Here is a 23,495-nt window from a genome sequence, read left to right on the forward strand (position 1 = left end):
AGAAGGAGAATGTTCCTTCTCCCAAAGAAGTCCATTTACCAGAGAAAGTCAATTCCCCTCTGCCATGGTCTTTTTTGTTTCCAAACCCATAGCCAATGTTAAAGAGTGCCGCATTCTTCCTGGAAGTCAAATCCAGAGAAATCTAACTTATAGAAATAATTTGGGGTCTTTGCCAATTTCTAGTTACAATAAATTCAGGAACACATGAAGAAATAAGATTATGAGTGCACTTTTAGTATATCAGCATGCTGCCTTACATAAGATAATTCTAGATTCAAATAACTGAAGAATATGGTTATCGTCTTAATCATTTGCAGAATTAGATTCAACAAAGGTACATGATAAATGAAGCTGAGATGTCGGAGGTCCTTAGCATTATGGCAGACAGTGATTCTCAAACTTTTGTGTGTACAGAATCACAAGGCTTTTCAAAATAGACTTCTGAGCCTTATACCTAGAGTTTGTGGTTGAGATGAAGCCTAAGAATTTGCATTTCTAATAAGTTTTTGGGCAATAGTGATGCTAATAACCCAAGGATCTTCTTTGAGGACCACTGATATAAGAGAGAAGAAATAAATCAAACTTTGAGAGACAGGAATGTTGAGTCATTTGCTTATGTAAATTCTCCCTTTACTTGCTGCAGCAAAATAAGGGGGGGGGTGACGAATAACTTGTGTACGTTGATACAGCAGGAATGGGAGCCCTTTATTGTAGGGCAACAGAGCTATTTATACATTTTGCACAGCTTATCTTAATTAGCATAAACTAGATACATCAATCAACCAATAAGGAATCTCCACACTTAATGGCTCGCTTTTGTTACTTCTCAAACCACTCCCTCTGACATTTTGCCAGGCACCATCCAGACTTGTTTATGAACTCTAACATTTCTCTGGCAAAATACCAGGTGTTATTTTTGACTTATTTACAGACCTTAACAACTTGCTACCTTTCTTTCTCCAAAGTACCAAAATAGTCTTTAAATTTAACTTTATGAGGTATAATTTACATAAAAATGTGTACTCAAATTATACAGTTATCTGTTTTGACAAATGTACACACAATTATTTAATTACCATAACAATTAAAATATAGAATGTTTTCATCTTTCCAGAATTCTTTCCTATCCTTTTTTATCCCTGTCTCTCCTGCTTTGAGCCCTAGGTAACCTTTCATCTGTTTTTTGATGCTGGTGGTTATTTGTTTTAACAGATTTCATAAAAGTAGAACCATACAGTATTTATTTACTTAGTCAATCTCTGGTTTCTTTTGCTTTGTATAAGGTTTTTAAAATTTACCTGTGGTGTTGAGTTGTTGAGTACTGTATCTTTTTTTTTTTTTTGACTTGTTTTACATTCAGTCCCATCTGTTCTACTTTTTAAATTGGTTGGTTTGCCTCATTGAGTCAAAAGTCATCTATAATTGTCAGTATAAAACATTTGTCAGATATATTATTATTGCAAATATTTCTGGAGTCTTGGCTTGCTTTTTCATTTTTTAATGGTGTATTTCAAAAGCAGAAATTTTAATTTAGATAAAATCTAATCTATTTGTATGTATTTGTATTTTTTGCTTTTGGAGTTCTATCTAAATGTGTTTTCTAACAGAAGGTTACAAAGATTTTCTTGTATATTTTCTTCTAGGAGTTTTATATAAATTTAGATATCTTAACAATGTTGTGTTTCTAATCCATGAACATATTATATCTTTCCATTTATTTAGGTCTTCTTTGATCTCTCTCAGCAATGTTTTGTAGTTTTCAGTACAGGTCTTGTACCTGTTTTATTAAATTTATTCTGATTTTGTTTTTGATGCTGTTGTTAAATGATTTGCTTTATTAATTTTTTTCAGTCATTTGTTGGTAGCATATTGAAATATAATATTTTTTGTATAATGGCTTTATATTCTATGACTTTTCTAAATTAACTTATTAATTATAGTGATTCCTTTTTAAATTTAAAATTGATTCTTTAGAACTTTCTGTTATATGCAGATAACAATTTCACTTTTTCCTTCCCAATTTACTTGCCATTTATTTCGTTCTCTTGTTTTATTACCGGGATTTCTAGGATTGTGCTGAATTGGAGTCGTGAGATTGAATTTCCTTGCTGTATTCCCAGTCTTGGGGGGAAGCAGCCACTGTTTTATCATAAATTATTATTTGCTTTAAATATTTTTTGATGGCTTTTATCAGCTTGATTCCTAGTTTCTTGAGAATTTTTATCATGAGTGGACTTTGAATTTTGTTCAATATTTTCTATATCCTTGTATATGATCATGTGGTTTTTCCCCCCTATTAATACCACGTATTACAATATGACATTTTCAAATGTTGACCTAGATTGAGTTGTCTGCTTAAACCCCATAGTTCAGTTATTAATGTTTTGTTGTGAATTTGTTATGTTCAAGAGTTTTCTTATAGTTTCTTTGTCTGATTTTGCATCATAATAATAATGACCTCATATAATGAGTTGGGAAGCATTTCCTGCTTCTACTTTCTGGAAAATTTTGTATAGAATTTATTTATTTGTTCCTTAAATATTTGGCAATGAAACCAATTGGGCTAGGCCCCATCTCAGTCACACTCCAGCTATCTATCCTCCCTGACAAAGCATTTCCTAAGCAATGATTTGAGGCTACATAGGTCAATCAGTTTCCTTCTTTTGGTATAACCAGAACTAGTCTCTCTCTTAAGTGAGGCAAATGAGACTGACTTTGAACCCCCACCAAACTGGGCACTATATTAAAAGTGCCACTATTATATTTTATGTTTATATTATTGTATGCATCCCATAGTGGCAGTGTTTATAATAAAGATACCTTTCCAGTAGGTAGACTATGTCAACAAATTCAGCTTGTTGCTTGTTCAGTAAATAAGATTTTATTGGAGCATAGCTGTAGTTGTGCCCGTTTATTTATGTCTGTCTTCAGTTGCCTTGTGATATAATATGGAGTTAGGTAGCATGACAGACTGTGTGGCCCACAAAGCCTAAAATATCTACACTTTGACCTTTTACAGAGACAGTTTGCTGACCCCTCACCTAGAGTAGTGATTTTCAATCCTGGCCACATTTTGGAATCACCTGGAGAAAGGGAAGAAAAAAAATCTATTTAGATTTCAATCCCAGAAATTCTGATTTAGTTGGTTTGGGCTGAGACCAGGGCATTGGAAGTATTAAATGATCCCCAGGTAATTTGAGTTGGCAGGCAAGGTTCAGAAACATTGACCTAGAATAGGCTTTATATTATAATCACACTGATTATTCTAATGTGCATTTAGGGTTGAAAACAGTTATCCAGGCAGTAGTTCCCAGATGGAATGTGTATCAGTCACCTGGGGAGTTTTTAAAAAATAGATTCTAAGACGCCATTGTAGTTGATGGATTTGAATCTGGCATAAGGCCAGGACATTTTTTTCTTTCTGATATGCAGGCATTTCTTTAGAAGAATGTTGAACTAAGGACATCTTTTTCTTATTACCCAGATTTGTGGATATTGAATGAGTAATCAGGAGATGACTTAGTGATATAGCAGTTATTTAGTGATACAGTACACATTCCAGCATCTCCGGTTTCCTTTTATCTGTACTTCATAAAGACTAATTATTCCTTAATATTCTTTTTTTAGACAATCAGGTTACATTATAGAGATTAGATGATAGCTGTTGTGGTTTGCTTCTGTCTTGAATATTTTCCTCCATCTCTTTAGCATCACATTTAGTAATTATCTCTTAGAGTAGACACTTTAGAGATGGGTATGCTCATTCCTGCTCTATTTTTGCCCTGAGATACTTGAATTCAGTCCCTCAAAATACCCAAGAATGTTTGCTCAACTGGGATATTACCTATTAATCCTTAACTATATTAATACCAATCTGTGCTCTCTTCAGTTCAGATGAAATATGTAAAATCATGAACACTGAGCTAGAAGGTACTTTATCGACCATTTTGCCTAACCTCAAAAAAGCAATAATTGTAAGCTGTGTAGCTGAATACTGGGAGTACTGATGTGTTTTCATGTGTTTTGGGCACTTCATACTGTACATGGTACAGTCCCTTGTTTTTGGATTATAATCTTTTCTGTGCACACCCTAGCTATGGAGAACCTCAGTAGTGTCCAGTCCATTCGTGTACAGTAATACTGCAGTATGGTTAGCTAAATGACCATCCAAGCCAAATCTCCCTGAGCCTTGACTTCATCTGTAAAATGAAGAAAATGAAGATCTATTTTACAGGGTTACCAAGATACTAAAGTATAGAGAAAGCACTTGGTAAACCACAATCTACTTTTTATTTTGGTTTGAAAAGAGTATTGAATAGGATGAAAAACAAAAATCAATCAATCTGAAAATCATCAGTTATTACATGGGCCCTCAGCCTGGAAGACATTAGCTAAACCTAAAAGGAATGGCCTTGGAAATTAGAATTTCTAGTATATTAAATCACAAGTACCATTTGCTGGTCAAGCAATCATTGACTACCTTACAGTTAAAAACAAAAAACATTTCCTCACCAGTACTATCAAACAGAAGACTGTATTTGCTTTTAGAAGATTACAAGAAGTTGACCAACTAATGGCACTTCAATACATTTGTGTTTTTATAATGACAACTTAGAAAATTGAAGTTATTGAAGTATCTATGAAAATAGTATAAATCAACTACCCTAGAATATATTGCAATTTTTTGCAAGGTTGGTTTAATGACTATGGCATGGTTATCCTCACAGGACATTAAATATATAGTTTTAAATGATTTTTACAAATACAAATAAAATTTTATAGTCATTTAGTTTGGCCCCACAAATTTATTAAGCATTATTATTGTAAGTAATCAGAGTGTTCCGGTCCTCAAGGAGATGATTGTCCAATAGGAGGAAGAATTACAAGACAGTAGAAAACACTAGGATGGAGGTACTGTATATACAAAAGGCATGGGAGTCCTGCAGGGACTTGGGGATTATTGCCAAATATCAAGAACACTGACTACAAAGGAAGCAATATTGTTGCTAAGACAGAATAAAACTGTAAAAAGACATGGGGGCACCAGTGCCAGTGGTGGTACATGCCTGTAATTCCAGTGACTTGGGAGGCTGAGACAGAAGTATCACAGCTTCAAGGTCAGCCTCAGCAATTTAGTGAGGCCCTGTCTTAAAAAATTAAAAAGCTCTCACATGCACAAGGCCCTGGGTTCAATCCCCAGCACCACAAAAAAATAAAATAAAAAAGCTGGGGATATAGCTCAGTGGTATAGTTCCCCTGGGTTCAGATCCTAGTACCAAAAAAACAAAAAAACCTATGGAGCCAGGCATTAAGGTGCCTACTTGTAATCCCAGTAACTTGCGAGGCTAAGGCAATTTTGAAGTTTGCCTCAGTAACTTGGAAAAGTCCTAAGCAAATTAGAATTTGTCTCAAAATAAAAAATAAAAGGACTGGGGATGTGCCTCAGTGGTTAAGTGTCTCTGGGTCCGATCCTTAGTATCCCCTCCCCCCTCCCCTGCCAAAAAGTACCCACAAACCATGGAGGTTTGAGAGAGCATGGTGTTTCCTGGACTATGGTAGAGCCCAGAATGAACATTTCACTATGAAATAGAGAGGGGTAAAATTGTGGTAGTTTACTTGTTTGGTCATTTTCCAGACAGCTACTGAAGAATTCTAATTTGTAAAGTGCAAAACCCGTTTTAGAATGCCTTTCTCAGTGCAGTGGGGAGGATGAGCAAGAAGTGGGTAAGAAAGGTTAGAAGTGAATTCTCAGCCAAGGTTTATGGAATATGAATGTCCTTCTACTGACTTAAGGAATGAATATAATTAGGGGGTTTTGTCCACAATGAGCAGTTTACTCAGATTTTAAATTTATTTAGGACAGTTTTATCTACAGTCTCATGTTTCCTCAGTGATCCCTGTGTGGCATGATTATGCTTTAAAGTGCTTCTCTTTTAAGAATCTTGTACTATTAAAGGCTTTGTCTATTGCTTGTACCTTGATGGGCTCCATGAAACAAAGCAATACTCAGGAGTAGACAAAATGATAAATATTTATAACTTACACCATTATTTTCATATCATTGAGTTACTCAATATAATTTTTCATTGTACCTTCAAAATCCCTGAGACAGGTCAGAAACCTGTTTTGCCAGTGAAGAAAGTGAGGTAAAAATCTTCTCCTTGATTTCAGCATGAGAGACTAGAGTATGTCAGCGAAATTATTGCTTTTGACCATGTCAGTTTCTTAATCCCTCCTTCCACTTTTTAGTTGTGGTTTCTTTGTAAGTCCAAAAGTGCAAGGTGTTTTGAAGATTGTTCTTCCTTGTGTTGGGAATAGAGTGCATGGTGAGCACAAAGTGCTCAAAGCGAAAGCCAGGTGCTATTTCTCCGATTGTCGGGTTTATGAGAAAGGAAGGATATGTAATGTTGACTATTAATCAAGCACCGATCGTGCAGTTAGTCTGTATTCTTCAGGAGTCTCAGGATATGATGGGTGTATCACTGTACACAGTCACCTGTCTGAAGTGTCATCACTGGACTCTTCCTGTACAAGAAGTGCATTGCTCTCCTCCCTCCAGTTTATGCATTTGACAGCCCTACAAAAGCAAACAGGCCTTGTGAAGTGCATATTGAAGCAATGCATGAATAAGCAATCTAGTCCTTCTAGTCTTTTCCATGGTTACAGGGCTTCTAATAAATTATGGAATTGTGCATAGCAGGATTGGCATTTTGAATCCAATGAACTCATTAAGCACTGTGTTCAGAAATTTAAAAATTTGCATGAGTTTTTTTCTTCTGGATTGCTAAAATAGCTCATTAGTCCTGCTGTCTCCTTGGTAGAGTCCCCATAAAATACTTACAACTAAAGCTATTACTGAAGTTCCTGTTTAAAAGTTGGAATTGAATCTAGGCATTAGGACATTTGGAAATAATTAAAACAATATGTAATTTTGATTTTGAAAATATTGAGAGTATAGGGTTAAAAAAAGACTCAGACGCCCATCTATACTTACCTCATTATTAAAAGCATTATTAATAGGATAACTACTTTTTACCCATCCATTTCTAACAAAATAGCTATATATGTGTGAAGAAAGAAATCACTGGACAAATCACTGTGAACTTTTTTCACGTCTTTCGATACCCATTCTGAATTGCCTTGTGCTAGAGCTGAATCATGCAACTACCAACAACCTATAAGATGGACTGTCTCATCATGTGCTTGATGGCACGGCATGAATTTATAATTTTGATAATTCAATAGTTGAATGGTCTCTTAAAGACACTTAGTAAATATACTTTTTGTTAGAGGAACTTCTAATCCTACTATACCCCATCTGATACAGATCTAGGTATCAGAATTCAGCTGAGACAGTATCTATCAAGTGCCTACTATGAAAACGTGGGCCAGCCCTTCTTGGAGTTCTCAGTCCTGGCAGAATGCCTAAGGCTACTGCTTGGAGGTAGCTTTCTCCCTTACTCACAGCCTGACCCCAAAGTGCTTAGGAGAAGCAGAGAAGGCCTGGCTTCTTGTGACTCCTGTCCCTTGATTCCTGTCACCATGCTATGCAGCCATGTGAAATGGACAAAGCTCTGCAGAGGCAGGTTAATGCCCTTTTAGATCACTGATATATATACACTTGGGTGATTTTGTGACCACTTATCTGAATGGCTAACATTTTTTTGTTAATTGAGAAACAGGAAGAAATAAGTATTTCATCTATGTTTATGTCTGATCTCTTTAATTTGTGTACTTTTTTTTAAAGAATTAGTGTCTTTAAAAATATTTTTAGGGCTGGGGTTGTGGCTCAGTGGCAGAGTGCTTGCATAGCACATTTGAGACACTGGGTTTGATTTCAGTACCACATATAAATAAATAAATAAATAAATAAATTAATTAATTAAAGGTGTTGTGTCTATCTACAACTAAAAATATTTTAAAAAATATATACATAGTTTTAGTTGTTGATGGACATTTATTTATTTGTTTATATGTGGTGCTGAGGATCGAACCCAGCGTCTTACATGTGCTAGGCAAGTGTCTGCCACTGAGCCACAACCACAGCTCTAATATGTATTATTTATGAACAGAATTTTGTGCTTTGTATTATTTGTTTACATTTTATTTATTTATTTTTGAATATTTACAATTTAAAAGGGAGTCACTAAACAAGCTCAGGAAAGAGAGCTCTCAATATTTAGCTCAATTCTCTCTGCTTTTCTCACTTATTCAAGAATCCATATTAAAGTCAATCTTAAGACAGCAATCTTTGACCATTGAGGGATATTCTTAGATTAAATATAAATCTCTATTCTTAGGGGCTAAATTAATAAATTGTTTATTCATTTATTTGATGCTAGGGATTAAACCTAGGGGCGCTTTACCACTTAATTCAGATGCCCTTTGATAAAATGATTAAAAATAATAATCACATACCATAGACTGATCACTGGAATGAACAACAGGCCAGCAGATAGCAGGAAAGTGAAGCCGGGGTACCAAGCAACTGTGGCTGAATAAATTCCATTAAAAGCAGAAACCGCAGTGACTCCACCAAGTGTTTCTAAGAAAGCGATACAAGCAAACAGGGTACCTGTGTGGGGTACAGGGGTGTGGGAGAGGGGGCAGAAAAGACCAGATTACAAAACAAGAAAGAAAAGCTGATGAAGAAAAATTGTTATTCATTGAAAACTGCAAACAGGGGGACACTGATGGTGAATGAAATCTGTTCCTTCAAAATTCCTGAGAAGTCAGTGACCCATTTTGCAGATGAAAAAGTTCAGACAAACATCTCTCCTAGGAGTCAGTGTGAAAGATGTTGAAAACAAAGTAGCTGAGTTCCACTGTAGGTAGATGTGTTCATAAAATAAGTGAGTGGACAGTCCAAGCTCATAATCTGAGAGAAATGCACATGATTCAACCAACTTTTGCCATAGTTAGAATCCAAGACTATACTGAGTGAAGAGTTAAACCTCCAAAGATAGGCTAGTTGTTTTGATGTGCTTTCTTTCTTTGTTATACTTGGCATCACTAGGTACTAAATTTTGTGAGCATGTCAGACAGACATGACTATGCTCAGTCTATGTTCCTATGTGGTTTCTGCTTTCTGTAGACTTTATCATCTAATTATCCCCAGGGTCTTTTAGACTATATACTGATTTTCTATTTAAACCTTTCCATTCTGTTAGACACAATCTAATACATTCTTCAAGTTCTTCATTAAACAATAGGATATGCACTTATAGAACATAAATCTATCTCGACAAAATAATATGTAGTCATTTATATATCTTCTTTTGGCTATAATGAAAGCTCTGTCAATGCAAAGTGCATTTCTTGGTTGCTCCTATGTCCCCAGGGCCCAGCTGTCCTGGTGATGGTAGATATTTAATAAATATTTGTCTAGTAAATTAATAAAAGCTTAATTCAGGACTCCAATTATCAGTCATCAAGTAGCATATAGATTTATTGCCTCCAGGATTTATGATAATATGCTAAGTCAGTTTAATTGGAAAGGAGTTCTCCTACTTGCCCAACTACAATATTATTTTCTTTATTTGCGATCTCTTGCTATAGCCAAGAATAATGCTGTGCTCTGGAATGCAGACTTCTCAGTGCTAGTTCTGTTATGTAAGGGCGTTAATCCATTCTTCATGGGAAGCAGGTCAGACAGGGCACTATCTGTCTGATACACATACTATTATGAAGTAGCTCTAGCTTGTTGCTGAATGTTTCTGAGCAGTTCAACTTGTTTAGTAGTTGCAGAGATCAGTAGGATTCAGTAAGGACACTGGAGTTTACATTCTAAGTTGTTTTTTTTTTTTTTTAATCCAACAGAACTCAAAAGGTCAAGCCTGTCTTATTGTGTTTCAATTTATAATCTTATAATCACAAGGAATTCATGAGTGATACAAAGGCAAAATAGCTAGTCCAAGATGGCTTGAAGTATGAATTTCACATCTGTACAGCACACAAAGATTTTTTTTTTCCTAACTGGGATTGAGCCCAGAGGTGCTTTACCATTGAGCTAAGTTCCCAGCCCTTTTTACATTTTGTTTTTTAATTTTGAGATAGCGTCTCACTAAGTTGCTGAGGGCCTCCCTAAGTTGCTGAGGCTGACTTTGAACTTAAGATCCTCCTGCCTCAGCCTCCAGAGTCACTGAAGTTACAGGTGTGTGTGATGGTGCCCACCTAGCACAGAGAGCTTAAAATAATTACCCCATTTTTTTCACCTTCTTTTTGTTGTCGTTGTTGTTTTTTTTGGTGCTGGAGATTGAACCCAGAGCCTCTTACAGACTAAGCACAAGCTGAACCACTGAGCTCCACCTCTGCTCCTCCCCTTTCTCATTTAATATAAGAGAGAGTGAGGGCATCTGAAAGCCTCTCAGTATTTCCCCTTCCTCTGATTATTATAAAATACATAATATTTTCACAAAATGGTTATTGTTAAAAAATAACAAGAGATACGAATACATTTAGTTATAGAAATTTTAACACTGTCCAAAGTACTTCTTAATTTATAGTAAGGAAAAGAGTAATTACACTATCCTAGAATAATGGAGTCATAATTCACAAAGTTATTGCAATTTTGAATAAGAAACGCCCAAATGCAACCTAAGCATCTTTCAATGTTATTATAGTTAATAATGAAATGATTTTTTAAAAGCCTTTATAAACTATCAAATATGAACAAAAAAAATGGCTGAGGGCCATTACCAAGTAGGTATGACGCATCAAAATCTCCTTGCCAGCGTACCCCATACTGCTTAGAGGACATTCCATGGGACATTGCATGTATGCTTTAGTAAGATGACCCTGCTCAAGGTGATCGAGGGTGGATCCAGGTTTGAGGAAGTATCCTGCAGGTTTGAGGAAGTATCCCGGTCCTTGGGTTTAGGGTGTTCCCGGTTTAAGGCGTTTCCCAGTTTAAGAATATGGGTTTTAGGGAAGTTGAAGTTGAAGATTATGGCTGCTGGGATTAGGGTGTTCCTGCTGCTTGTTCCCGTTGAGTTCTCGTGAGATTAAAATGGGATTTGGAAAAAGCCTCATGGAGTAGGATTTGGGAACGGACATATTGGGATTGCCCCTGAACGTGTGTGGAGGCTGGTGTGAGATCCGGAATAAAGAATTGCGTTTGAACCTACAAAGCTGTGGTGCCTCCTGATTCTGGTGCCCCCCAAGACATCGGCAATTATAGTTAATAATGAAATGATTTTTTTAAAGCCTTTATAAACTCTATCAAATATGAACAAAAACATACATTTTGACAAGTTCATTTTATCTTTAAGTCAAAGCATGTAAACATTTTTTCTTAACAGCTTTACTGAAATATAATTGATATACCATGAAGATCACTCTTTTAAAGTGCAAAATTCAGTATTTAGTACTATATATTTAGTATATTATTTAGTATATTCAGAGTTGTGAGACCATTACTATTTTCTACATGTGTAATATTTTCATCGCCCCCAAAAGAAAATCTATGCCCAATAGCAATTTCTTCCCTTCTCCCCAGCTCCTGGCAAACCTCAATCTAATTTCTGTGTCTCTATGAATTTGCCCATTCTGGATATTTCTTGTAAACTGAGTCACATTTGTACAATAATGTGTGGCCTTTTGTGACTAGCTTCTTTCATTTAGCATAATGATTTCATAGTTCGCTCATGACATTATAGTATGTTTCAGAACATTAATTATTTTTATTGGCAGATATACTATATCCATTTACATTGTGTCCACTGTTTGGCTATCCTGAATAATACTTCTATTTTGTTTGGACATGTGTTTTCATTTCTCTTGGTATATACTTGGGGGTGGTGTTGCTGGGTCATAAGGTAACTAACTTTCTGAGGAACTACCAAACTGCTTTGCAAAAGTGGCTGTACCAATTTATATTCCCAGTAGCAGTGGATGAAGGTTCCGCTTTCTCAACTTCCTCACTCATACTTGTTATGATCTTTTTTACTTTGGCTATCCAAGTGTGCCTTATTGTGGGTTTGATTTGCATTTCTTTGATGGTTAGTGATATCCTACTTTTTTTTCATTTGCTTTATTGACCTATCTTCTTTGGAGAAATGTCCACTCAGATCCTATATCCATTTTTAATTGCATTGTTTGTCTTTTTTTTATCGAGTTTTAAGCATTCTTACCTTCGCTGAATACAAGTTCCTTATCAGACATAGATTTGCAAATCTTCTCTGTGCCTGCCTTTTCATTTCCTTCATAGTGTTCTTTGAAGCACAGAGATTTTGAATGAAGTCTTTATTGAAGTCTAATGTACTTATATTTTTCTTTTGTTGTGCTTTTAGTGTCATATCTAAGAAACCAATGCATAATCCAAGGAAGCAGGTAGATTTTTACATAGTATAATAACAATTTTTATATTCCTAAGTGGTTCTCAAGGTAACCATCATCACGTGGTCTATAAACAGCTGTTTGACTATACAGCTACAGCTTATGAGTGGAAAAGAATCAAGAAATATATTTTCAAGTTATTGAATTATGCAGCTTTCCTTGGTGTTGACTAAACTGGCATAAATACAAAAGCACACTTAGGAATTTTCCATAAATAATCAAATAAGAACCAGACTGATATGATACAAAAGAAAGTACCTATGTCTAATAATATTCATATGATACAGAAGGACAGGAGGACAACCCCATATGCTAATATCTACTAGTTATAATTATAAATTTAACTCTTGTCTTCTTTCTGTGCTGGTTATTCTCTGTCTGCCCTTTCAACCATTGGGCCCCTGTTCCCTGATCTACACTTGGGAGGCTGACCCTCATATGACATGACTAGGACATCCTTCTTGGTCCAATTTCCTATTGTGCTATGTCAAAGGTATGAAGGAGGAGAACAAGGCTATAGTGTGTTTTCTCTCTTTCTTCCCTATTTTGGGCACCTCTCTGGGGACCTCCACAGTGCCTATACCATCATTCCTGGAAGTCTCTGATTTAAACTAGTTGAGTGGGATCCTGTTTGCTGTAGGATTCTGATTTGAGTCCCAAGTAAGGATATAATTTGAAGTCTACATATATAGTCTAAGTACAGCCAGCCCTCTATATCCACAGCTTCCACATCCAAAGATTCAACCCATCGTACATAAAAAAATATAGTTAGGCATTTGATGGTTATTTTTCTACTAAACATGTACAGACATCATTTTCTTGTCATTATTTCCTGAGCAATGTAGTATAACTACTATTTACATAGCATTTCCATTGTGTTATGAATTGTAAGCCATCTAGAGATGATTTAAAGTACACAGGAGGACATGTGCAGGTTATGTGCATATAATATATAGTATTACTTAAGGGACTTGATCATCTGTGGATTTTGGTGTTTGAAAGGGGTCCTGGAATCAATCTCCCTCAGATATTGAGAGTCAACTGTATTTAAGTTACCAATCTGGCTAAAGAACCATTAATTAAAAAATATATTGTGTTTCTCTACTGTGGAAAACATATCTCTGTAATGATCTGGAAGGCCTAGCACAAATGCAGAATTCTTAGAACTTTTTAGAATTCCATGTAGGAACAAGACAGCATGATAGAGTTGGCCCTTGGCCCTCTGTCCCTAGCCTGCAGCCCACCCCCATTCTGTTCTACTCCTTGATCCATCTTGCTTAGGAAGGGTCAACTACACATGGGTGTCAACATGCTTGTTCTATGATTCCAAGTTTTGGTCAGACCTTCCTATGAAGAGTCACCATTGGATTCTCTGGTCTAGAGGAGAGCACGTGGGGGTATATCCATGGAAGAGGATCAGGCAGACATTCACTGGGCATGAGCTCAAAGTTGTATGGATAGAAATTATGGAGACTCAGGTAGCCAGAGTACAGTATAGAAGGAGCAGAGGTGTTTTGGACTCTCAGTGGACATATCCACTTGACCCTTAGGTCTCCTCTTGGGTTAGGGCACAGCCAGAGGAAAGGCCAGAGCCGCTCTCTAAAACAAGGGCCTTAGGAAGGGGCTCTTTTACCTGAGTGTAAACCTCTTCCTGACATAGCTTACCACTTAATTCAAAAGATCTGGGCAGAAAAGGGTTATCAAAGCATCAAATTCTATTGTACATTCTGTTGATACATTCATTCCATTCTTTAAATGACTTAAACTCACCTTGTTCAGTAGGACGGACTACTTTTGACAACATGGATCGCAGGGCAGAGAGTGGCATAATAGTGAAAAGGAATGGCACCCGGACTATGGGAGAAATGACTGGATTAGAACACTTTTGGTAACTGTACATGGGAAACATTCTCAGTCTAAACATGTAAGTTTTAGGTCCAGATCTATGATCTACCAATGGAGGCTGAGCAGCTTCTTCTTATACACTTCTTGTTTAGCAAGTTGTGACAGCTAGTTTTTGTCTATTTGTTTGTTGTTCTTTTTCAGACTTAATACAGTGTTAGTTAGCATTCCTTTACTGCACAGACTCATTTATTGGTAAACTGGCTCCTTATCACCTTGCTAGCTCGTCTTTGTGTCAAAATAACTTCATAAATACAAATGGCCTCTGTTCTTAAATTATGATCCTTAACCATCAATAGCCTTTTAAAATATGTCATGATATATTTGCAGATTGCTTTAAGGTTTTCAAAGTGTTTTCTCATATATCAACTTACATGGCCTTGGCAGTTCTTAGTGAGACAGAGGAAAACTGGCATTTATTGAATAGTGGGCATTGTGTGAAGTGTTTTGTAGTTACTAATATTCATTATATTCCTCTGAATGAGGCATTATCATGTGCATTTTGCAAATGAGAAAATGTGGCTCAAAGGAGTTAAGTAACTTGCTGAAGGTCACCTAGGGCTGTTGGTGGAAATTAAGGCCATTTCTCGGTCACACTACTTCTATACTAGGTAGTAGGAGGTTAACACTTCCTTTGTAAAAAAGACTAAATTTAGCCTTTCTCAAAGTGCTGCTTCCCAGTTCCCATAGCCCTTTCCAATGCAGGATCTCACCCAAACCCTATAAAAATAGTTTTGAGGCATGTAATTAAGCAAGCAGTTCAGTGTGCTGAATAGCAATTCATCACAAGTCAATTCATGAAATGACCAGTAGGTCGATTTCCAAAAACCTCCCCTAAAACACTTTCCTTTTGAAGGATGTGAAGCTATTCTTTTGGTATTGAGGGAGAAGGGACCCTCAGAGCAAACCCCAAGTACTTCTTGCCTCCTTCATCTCTTTGGAAGCAAAATTTGTGATTTCTGATTTTGTATAAAATTTATAACAGTAATTTCTATTCTGGTTGCAATGTATTATTGGATGGTAAAATTAATTTGGTGGAGCACATCAGAATATTTTTTAAAATAGCATAAGACAAATGTCAGAATACTTGGGGGGAAAAGAATTTCTTCTTGAATATATTCAACAAATATGAATTTTCTTATAAATCAAGTAGATACACTTTATATAATTGTTCTAAATATTTTTATGGGAAATAGCCTTCTTAGCAGCATTTTAAAAAATGTTCACTTTGGTAAACTGGCTATTGGTGAAAGCTATATTGAAGAACTCATTCATATAAAGAATATCTCCCAAAACATTTTTTTTGGCACACATGTAAATTTGGAAAATTGTGGTCAATTCAGGGAATACTCCCCACCACCCCCCGTAGATTTTGCTTTCATCTTATTTGCTTCTGGCAATCTAGCTTTTTAACTTTAAGACAACTGGAAGGAGTTGAATAGAGAGCTTTATATTAAAGGTTCTGTCCCATCAGACTTAATTCATTTCATATAAAATCAAATACACAGTTAGTTCCAAGGCTGCATTTGTAACTCACCTAAAAACATCATCAGTGTAGTTCTAGCAAAAGCAGCTGTGGCCATTCCTGCTATGGTGGTAAAAATTCCAATGATGGCCATATGAATATCTTCCATGCAATAAGAAAAAAGCCAAATTCCTAGGAAGCTACTCAAAAAGGAGATACTACCCAAAGCTGATCCATAACCTATAAAAATTTCATTCCAGCAGAGTGGGGGACCCAATTCATAAAGGATAAAAACTGGGGAAATGCCACTTATTACGAAGAAAAAAGTGATCATTGTAAAAAGTAACAAACAGAGCAAAAGCCGTTGCTTACCAGAAGCATTTTTAAAAAGTATGTAAGTTCGGTAAAATAGATCTTTAAAGCCTTCACTACATGATATGGTAACATTCTGAGTTGAAGACTCTTTCATTGGATTATCAAGTAAAAATAAAATATATGTCAAGTTAACAGTAAGAACTATAGCAATAATTAAAAATGACCATACAAAACCTAGTTCTCTAATAAAATAGCCAGATGACAGTCCTGTTAGTCCAGTAACAAGTCCAAGCATAAAATCAATTATAGCTATTCGAATTGTTTTTTGTTTGGATTCTTTACACTGATCAACTATATAGGCAAAGCAAGCTCCATAAAATGTTGTATAATTGCCACAAAATGCACCAATGAAGGTAGATGCAATCAAAAGCTGGAATGGAAAGGCAAAGTAGGAAAGCAAATAGATCCAAATGCTGGTTGCAAGAGAACCAACGGAAGATAAAATCATAGGGAATTTTCGCCCGTGGCGATCACTACTAGATAGAAGAATGAACGTAGACAACAGGCCAGGAATTAAACCACTTATCTCCATCTGTAGGCTAAATAAAGACACTTTTTCCTGAACTTCCTGCAAAGAAAAAGAAGACAGTGAATTTATACAATGCACATAAAAATATCATGATGCATATTTTTCTTGACATTGCCGGTCAGTCATGGGTGGGGAATCTGGTCCATGTTGGGGGATCTGACATAGCTTAAATCTTCATTCAGTTCACAAAGCAGGTGTCAAAAGGTGACATAATCATTCACACTCAGTCATGATATTCAAGTGGCCACCTGAATCCATGAAAAGAAAAATGTGTGTACTGGTGTGTGTCTCTTGCAAGAAAGACCTATACACTACTAGGCCTGTGATGTTAGCTATAGTATGAGTTTTCTTCCTTCTATGAAGAGTTCACACTGGGAGATCATGGCTACTATTCCAAAGCAAGAATGACACCCTTTCCTGTGATAGGTCTTCCTGTCCCCACTAAAGGAGAGTGAATAACTCATATGGATGCCATATTTGACAGGCCTTTATTTAGGAAGAGCTCTGTTACCCTTTTGACTTCTATTTCCACAAATAGATTAGTGAGAAACTTATTCTTTTATTTACTATATTAGAACTAAAAAGGTAAATCCCATAAAGGGGACTTACATTAACTAAAGATGATAGCTAGCCATAAACTCAACCTCCAACGACCAAAATGGTGACAATGGATGAGTACATACACACTGAGACTGGGAGTTGTGATGACTGACATACTAGTCATTTGATGGAAAGAATTTAGGGAGATATAAAAACACTTTCTATCTGTATTTTTTTTATCTGTATTTTCCAAATTTAAAATTTGGAGTATGTGCCATTTTTATAATGAGCAATATTAAGCTCATTGAAAACAAAAGATTTATTCATGTGCTATACAGAAAATAGCCTAAATGATTAATGAATTACAAAATTATCAGATGTTTCCTTCCTTACAAGAAGAATAACCTAAAGGAGGACAGGAACTGAGTCTTCTTCACCACAGTACCACCAGCTCCAAGGACAGGGCAGGTGGGCAGGTACTCAGGAGATAATGAATGAATGGTCATGTAATAAGGACTTTGTAAGCTGCTAGGTGTGCGGGATCTGACCAAATTATTTATCTCCATAGCTTCTTCATCTGACAGATATGAATGATGTCTCTACTTCACAGGCTATTGGTAGGGTTACATTTAAAATAAACATAAGATGCTAAACATATAAAAATAAACAAGGAGGGGAGGGGAGGGGGCATGGGGGTAGGAAAGATGGTGGGATGAGACTGACGTCATTACCTAGGTACATGTATGATTGCATGAGTGGTGTGACCCTACTTTGCTTACAACCAGAGAAGTGAAAACTTGTGCTCCATTTGTGTACAATGAATCGAAGAACATTCTGCTGTCATGTATAATTGACTAGAACAAATAAATTAAAAAATAAAATAAACAAGGCCCTAGCACAGTTAGTGCTCAATCAGTTTGACCTGTTTCCTTTTTCTGGATAAAACATCCTGAGCACATCTTTGTATCTCTTACAGATACAGTGCCATCAAGTAAACATTTATTGAATAAATAAATAAGTAAAAGTTACCTTATAATCAGCTTCTAAACCAGATGTTCTAGTTTTGGTTTCCTCCTCCCCATTTCTTTCCCACCACCCAGGTTCTGTCTTCCTCTTTTTATTACCAATCCTAACCCAGTCTTGTACACAGACTACTTCCTCATCTGTAACCTGAATTTTAAAATACAGATTTTAACAAGGACAAGCTCGAAGCATATTCCACCATAAATCATAATTGAAACATAAGAAAAAAATTGTGCGTGTGGGTGTACACACGCATGCGTGTGTTTAAACTCTGGAGGAAGATAGTTAACATATCACATAAGAGTAGATAGGAGAAGTTTTAAAAATGCTATTTTCTATGCAAGATTGCACAGAATGACAATGTCCTAAGGAAAGAATAAATGAAGGGCTGGGGATGTGGCTTAAGCAATAACGTGCTTGCCTCGAATGGGCGGGGCTCTGGGTTCGATCCTCAGCACCACATAAAAATAAAGATGTTGTGTCCACCGAAAACTAAAAAATAAATATTAAAAAATTCTCTCTCTCTCTTAAAAAAAAAGAATAAATGAAGGAAAGCAGTAAATCTATGTTAAAGAAGTTACAATTTCATAGGGTAAAATGTATAAGTGAATTCCAGTTGAATAGAAAATATTCCATGTCATTTTCCTAAGTAGGAGTAAGTAACAAGGGATTGTGTTGGTTTTCAAAAGGCTTACAAATTCCTGAGCAAGAACACCTTGATGATCTGTTGCATTTCTCCTCTCCAGTAGCAGAGTCCCTGTCTCAAAGCTGTCTAAACAGAACAGATTTAGTCGCCAATTTATTCCTTTGAAACAAATTTAACAAGAGAAGGAAAGAGTGGTAAGGAGGTTAAAAATTCCTTCCTCACAAAAATCAACAAATATGCCCAGAATTCCTTCACTCTTTGTTCCCTAGGCAAAGTACCCTGCCACAGCTTTGCCTTTTTGTTAAAGGTCCTTCTGAGATTAACCCCATTGCTGAAGAGAAATATATAGATGTCCCTTCCAGTCAGAGGGCTCAGAATACTTTAAGATTTGAAAAATAGGTTCGATCAATATAATGTTATTTCTATGAGTGTGTGTTTGTAGATATACATGTATGTGTATGTATTAATACAAAATGAGTTGAAAAATAAGACTTTCACTCATATAAACTATCAAAATGTCAAATGCAAAGTGCGAGAGCTCGGTTTATTCTTCTATCTATACCCTGAAATTTATAATAGTATCTTGCATGCTAATACCTAGGCACGTGTGCATACTGGTTATGTAGGAAGGATAAATGAATATGGCACAGCAGTAAAGAGTCAATTATCATAATTTTCACTGTCCTTTTACACACAATTGATCTTTTGGGGAGGAAGACCAAAGAAAAATTTGAGCTGAAAAAGTGATTGATCTGTTTTATTAGGGACTCACCCCATGCTGTGACATCTCTTATCCTTATAGTTTTAAAAACAGTCTGCCAAGCCCTAAATTTGGAATAACCAGAGCCCGACCAGCAGAGCTGGATAGTAGAGATGTAAGTTGAGAGAACAGGACACATTTGCTCTTGGATTTAGAGGGAGAGGGTGTTCTCTGAGCACAGCAGGGATAGGATCCTGAAAAGGGGCCCAAAGGAAGTGCTGAAGGTGATGGTGGTTTCTTTACAAAATGGCACTCTCTGTCTCTGTCATAGCTGGGAGTAGCAGAGTGGTTTTTCAGTAGTAGGTGGTTTTTCAGTTCCCCACTCCGAGGAAAAGCATCAGGGGTCTATGAATACCATCTTTAAGAGAAGGGATCAAGAGTAGTATGTTCTCTTGAGAATAAATCCAATTAAAAATAATACATGAGCTGGGCATGGTGGCACACACCTATAATCTCAGCAGCTTGGGAGGCTGAGGCAGGAGGATCGCTAGTTCAAAGCCAGACTCAGCAATAGTGAGGTGCTAAGCAACTCAGTGAGACCCTGTCTCTTAATAAAATACAAAATAGGCCTGGGGATGTGGCTCAGTGGTTGAGTGCCCCTGAGTTCAATCCCCAGACCCAAAACAAAATAAATAAATAAATAAATAAAATAATAAATGAAAACAAATCAGTTTGAAAGTTGGGCCAAAATCTTCTAAATGAGGCCACTGCTCTAGGCTCTCAGCAGCTGGACCAGGCTGGAGGTGGGGACTAGCACTTTTTACCTGCTTAGCCACAGACGCCACCAAGATGGCTGGACCAAGGCCAGTCTTCCCTGAGTCCAGGAGGGCAGTTGCAGCAGATATTCAGGTCCTCTCTGCCCAGGGCCCTCCCACAGGAACAAGGGGGGCCTGCTCCCAGGGGCCAGGTGAAGGAAAACACAGAACCAAACACAGGAATGATGATCCCATGGAGCCTTCTTGCTCAAGGGAAGGATGTATAATGAGACATCCTGGAAGGGACAAAAAATGCTCAGTGAGGCCCTTGGCCCTTCTCTCATTACAACCTTACTCTAGGCCAGAACCTTGCTGTGTGCACAGCTGCTCAGAATTCAGCAGTTTCAGGAAAATGGAAATAAGGAAATGAGTAAAATCAGGGACTGAGCCAAACACCTGGGCCTTGCCCCAGCTAGCTTCCACCAGACACCTGGGGGGACACGGGGTGGGCACGAGCCCTTTTAGGGCTCTCTGTCACTTCCTCTCCTCAGACTCCTTTCACAGGCAGACTCTCAGAGCCAGGGGAGGCAACTCCATTTCCTTAAACTCTTCTGTGAGTGGCAGCGCCATTCTTGCCATCACAAAAAATCCCCAAGAGGAAGAGTTCTGAATTTATACGCATGGTTTATTTTTGAGGCATTATAGAGGAAAGCATTTCCACATCTGACAGCCACTTCTTTTGCATTTGGACATCAGTAGACTTTTATCCAAAACTATCGAAAGGCTCAGGAGGATGGTAAAGTACCTCCTGTTGTAAACAAATACAAAGTAAGGGAGGTGGGAAGACCCCATAACGTCTAGCTGAATGTTTTCAGTGTCCAGAGAGCAAAAGTGAGCACTCCTCACTCAGATGTCCTCACATTTCAACATATGGGAGTCAAGGCTGATTTCTTAATGCTACCAGATGACAAGTGACAGACCTCTGGCCAGTTTACAGTGATGGATCACTTTCTGGAGTCCCTAAAAACTGACATGCAGGTGCAGTAGAAGGGTGCTGGGAGGAAGGGGACAAGGGAGAGGAAGACATACCATGTTTCACCCGCCTCTATCCACCGTGTCCACCGAGTAGCTCATCCCAGCAGGCCTTGGTCAAAGTTTTCAGACTATTTTTTAAAATTATTTTTTTGGGGGGCAGAGATCTCAGACTGTGCTGGGATTTTCTAAGAGAAACAAGAGCTAGCGTCTCACAAGAAAAGGCAGACTGCCAGTTGTGATGGCATATGCCTATACTCCCAGCTACTTGGGATACTGAGGCAGGAACATGGTGAGCTCTGGGTTAACCTTGGCAACTAAGCAAGACCCCCCATATCGCCCTCCCTCAAAAAAAAAAAAAAAAAAAAAAAAGAAGAAGAAGAAGAAAAGGCAGATTATAGCCGGGCACTGTGGCACATGCCTGTAATCCCAGTGGCTGGGGAGGCTGAGACAGGAGGATCCCAAATTCAAAGCCAGCCTTCACAACATTGAGGTGCTAAGCAACTCTGCAAGACCCTGTCTCAATACAAATAGGGTTGGAGATGTAGCACAGTGGTTGAGAGCCCTGAGTTCAATCCCCAGTACAAAAAAAAAAAAAAAAAAAAGGCAGATTACAGATGTTGGGAAATGTCAAATGAGATGAGAGCCCAGTGAATGCTATTGGTCTACAATTTGGGACTTTGATAGTCATTCTTGAGAGGCCAAAGCATAAGTGTCATACCCTCTTTAATTACATTTTAGGGATATTTTAATTTCTTACCTTCTGGACTGCAAAAATTGGGCTGCTTTTGTTTTTGTCACACTCAGAAATATTGTTATCAAGGGCAAAGCTGTAGTTGCTTGTTTCTTCCCATATTCTCCTATACAGGTATTGTGTTGTCAGTGGAGAGATCAAAGACAGAGCAAAGGAGTTAAGAAGAATGGCAGGTTCAACGTAGGAAATCTTCATATTGTTTGGGTAGGTGGCTGAATTCTAATAGGAAAAAAAAAAAGAGAGACAGAGGTAACCAATTGCATTCTTATCTCAGAGCCTAATTTTTCAAAGATGGGGAAGCTAGAAAACATTTTTGGAGTAAATATCACACAAGAAAACTAGAGAACAGAAAAGCAGTGAGCCCTTCCTAGGAGAATCACTTTTACTTGGGAGTACTCAGCTGGGATCGTCACTCTTTTCCGTGTTCCAGAGTGGGACGTTTTAACACTCTAGCCGCCCTGGAGAAGATTCTCTGTGATGATCTTACCCAGTTCTCCCCGCTGTGGGTGAGTCAGTGGTCAGACTGCATCTCACCAGCTGGTTTTCATAAGGTAAACAAAGGAGTTTCCTTAGGATACTGCAGTTACGCAACTGTTGTTGTTATTTTGCTGCGTATTAATGGGCAGGGAAGGAGTCTGAAAAGCAAAACTCTTAATCGGAAGGGTTTTTTCTTTTTCCTTTCTGCAACTCACCCCGCGATTAGACTGCCTGCCGTGCTAGGAGGTCCGGCATTTTCGGGGTCAGACTCCTGATGCCCCGCGCTGGCGCAGCGCCTGCGGGGCTCTAGGGCAGCTCCCAGCGCCGGGGCACTGGCGGCTGCGAGGGCCACTCAGCCCGGGTGGTGGGGAGAGGGCCGGGGCTGCGCAGCCGGACCTGTAGTGGGGCGGGCAGGGGATGAAATTCGCCTGTCGGGGAAACACGAACCCTATTTTAAAGCAAACCAAGACAAGCGTACTTCCTGAGTCCAGAATGACACCCGCGACAGTCACTGCGCTGCCCCCGGCTCCTCCTCGGGCCTGCGGACTTGCTCTCAGCCAGCTCCCGGAGGCGCCGGCGGCTGCTGCTCTTCCTGGCTCTGACCAGCCTGTCCGCCACCCGCCGGGCCCGCTCTTGGCAGTGACTCAGCTGCGGCCCGCGAAGCATCGGGGCCCACGGAGGAGCTGGGCGGGCGGCTGTCTGCGCTGTCATAGTACGACCCGGCTGTCCTGCGATTGGGCTCTGCGGCCGGCGCCCCCGCGGGGATTGGTGCGCCTTGCTGTCATGTCACTCTCGTGTTCCCGCCTCTTCAGGCCGAAGGTGAAGCCCTGTGGAGCCCGGGTGCCCAGATGCTGCTGGTAGGCGCGCGCAACTGTTCTGCAACGCAAAGCATTTCGAAGTCCGAATATCGTGTTTACGGGAGCGCACAGAAGATCTGTTGCAGAGGGACACTTTTGGGCTG

The 23,495-nt window shown here is 38.2% G+C and overlaps 1 protein-coding gene across 5 annotated transcripts in view; it reads right to left on the reverse strand.

The window, feature by feature from the left end:
- The window catches only part of Slc46a3 (solute carrier family 46 member 3), a 29,239-nt gene extending 5,988 nt beyond the window's left edge, over positions 1–23,251 (reverse strand). Inside the window, exons 1-7 of one of the 5 annotated variants that reach the window (XR_003300734.2) lie at positions 23,013–23,251; positions 22,064–22,276; positions 15,776–16,646; positions 14,107–14,190; positions 8,419–8,575; positions 6,093–6,577; positions 3,042–3,083 (exon numbers count right to left, since the gene is read on the reverse strand). Coding sequence is in view for 3 of the 5 variants with exons in the window: in XM_026388417.2 (XP_026244202.2) it covers positions 6,493–6,577; positions 8,419–8,575; positions 14,107–14,190; positions 15,776–16,646; positions 22,064–22,252 (1,386 nt within the window). In the remaining 2 variants the exon portion in view is untranslated. Of the gene's footprint in view, positions 1–3,041; positions 3,084–4,718; positions 6,578–8,418; positions 8,576–12,131; positions 12,299–14,106; positions 14,191–15,775; positions 16,647–20,340; positions 20,568–22,063; positions 22,277–23,012 lie in introns of those variants that run through there. The other 4 variants (XR_003300735.2, XM_026388417.2, XM_026388419.2 and 1 more) reach the window with 4 other exon arrangements.
- Positions 23,252–23,495: the final 244 nt, after the last annotated feature.

Source organism: Urocitellus parryii, chromosome 2, assembly GCF_045843805.1.
Source record: "Urocitellus parryii isolate mUroPar1 chromosome 2, mUroPar1.hap1, whole genome shotgun sequence".
In the NCBI taxonomy this organism is placed as follows: Eukaryota; Metazoa; Chordata; class Mammalia; order Rodentia; family Sciuridae; genus Urocitellus; species Urocitellus parryii.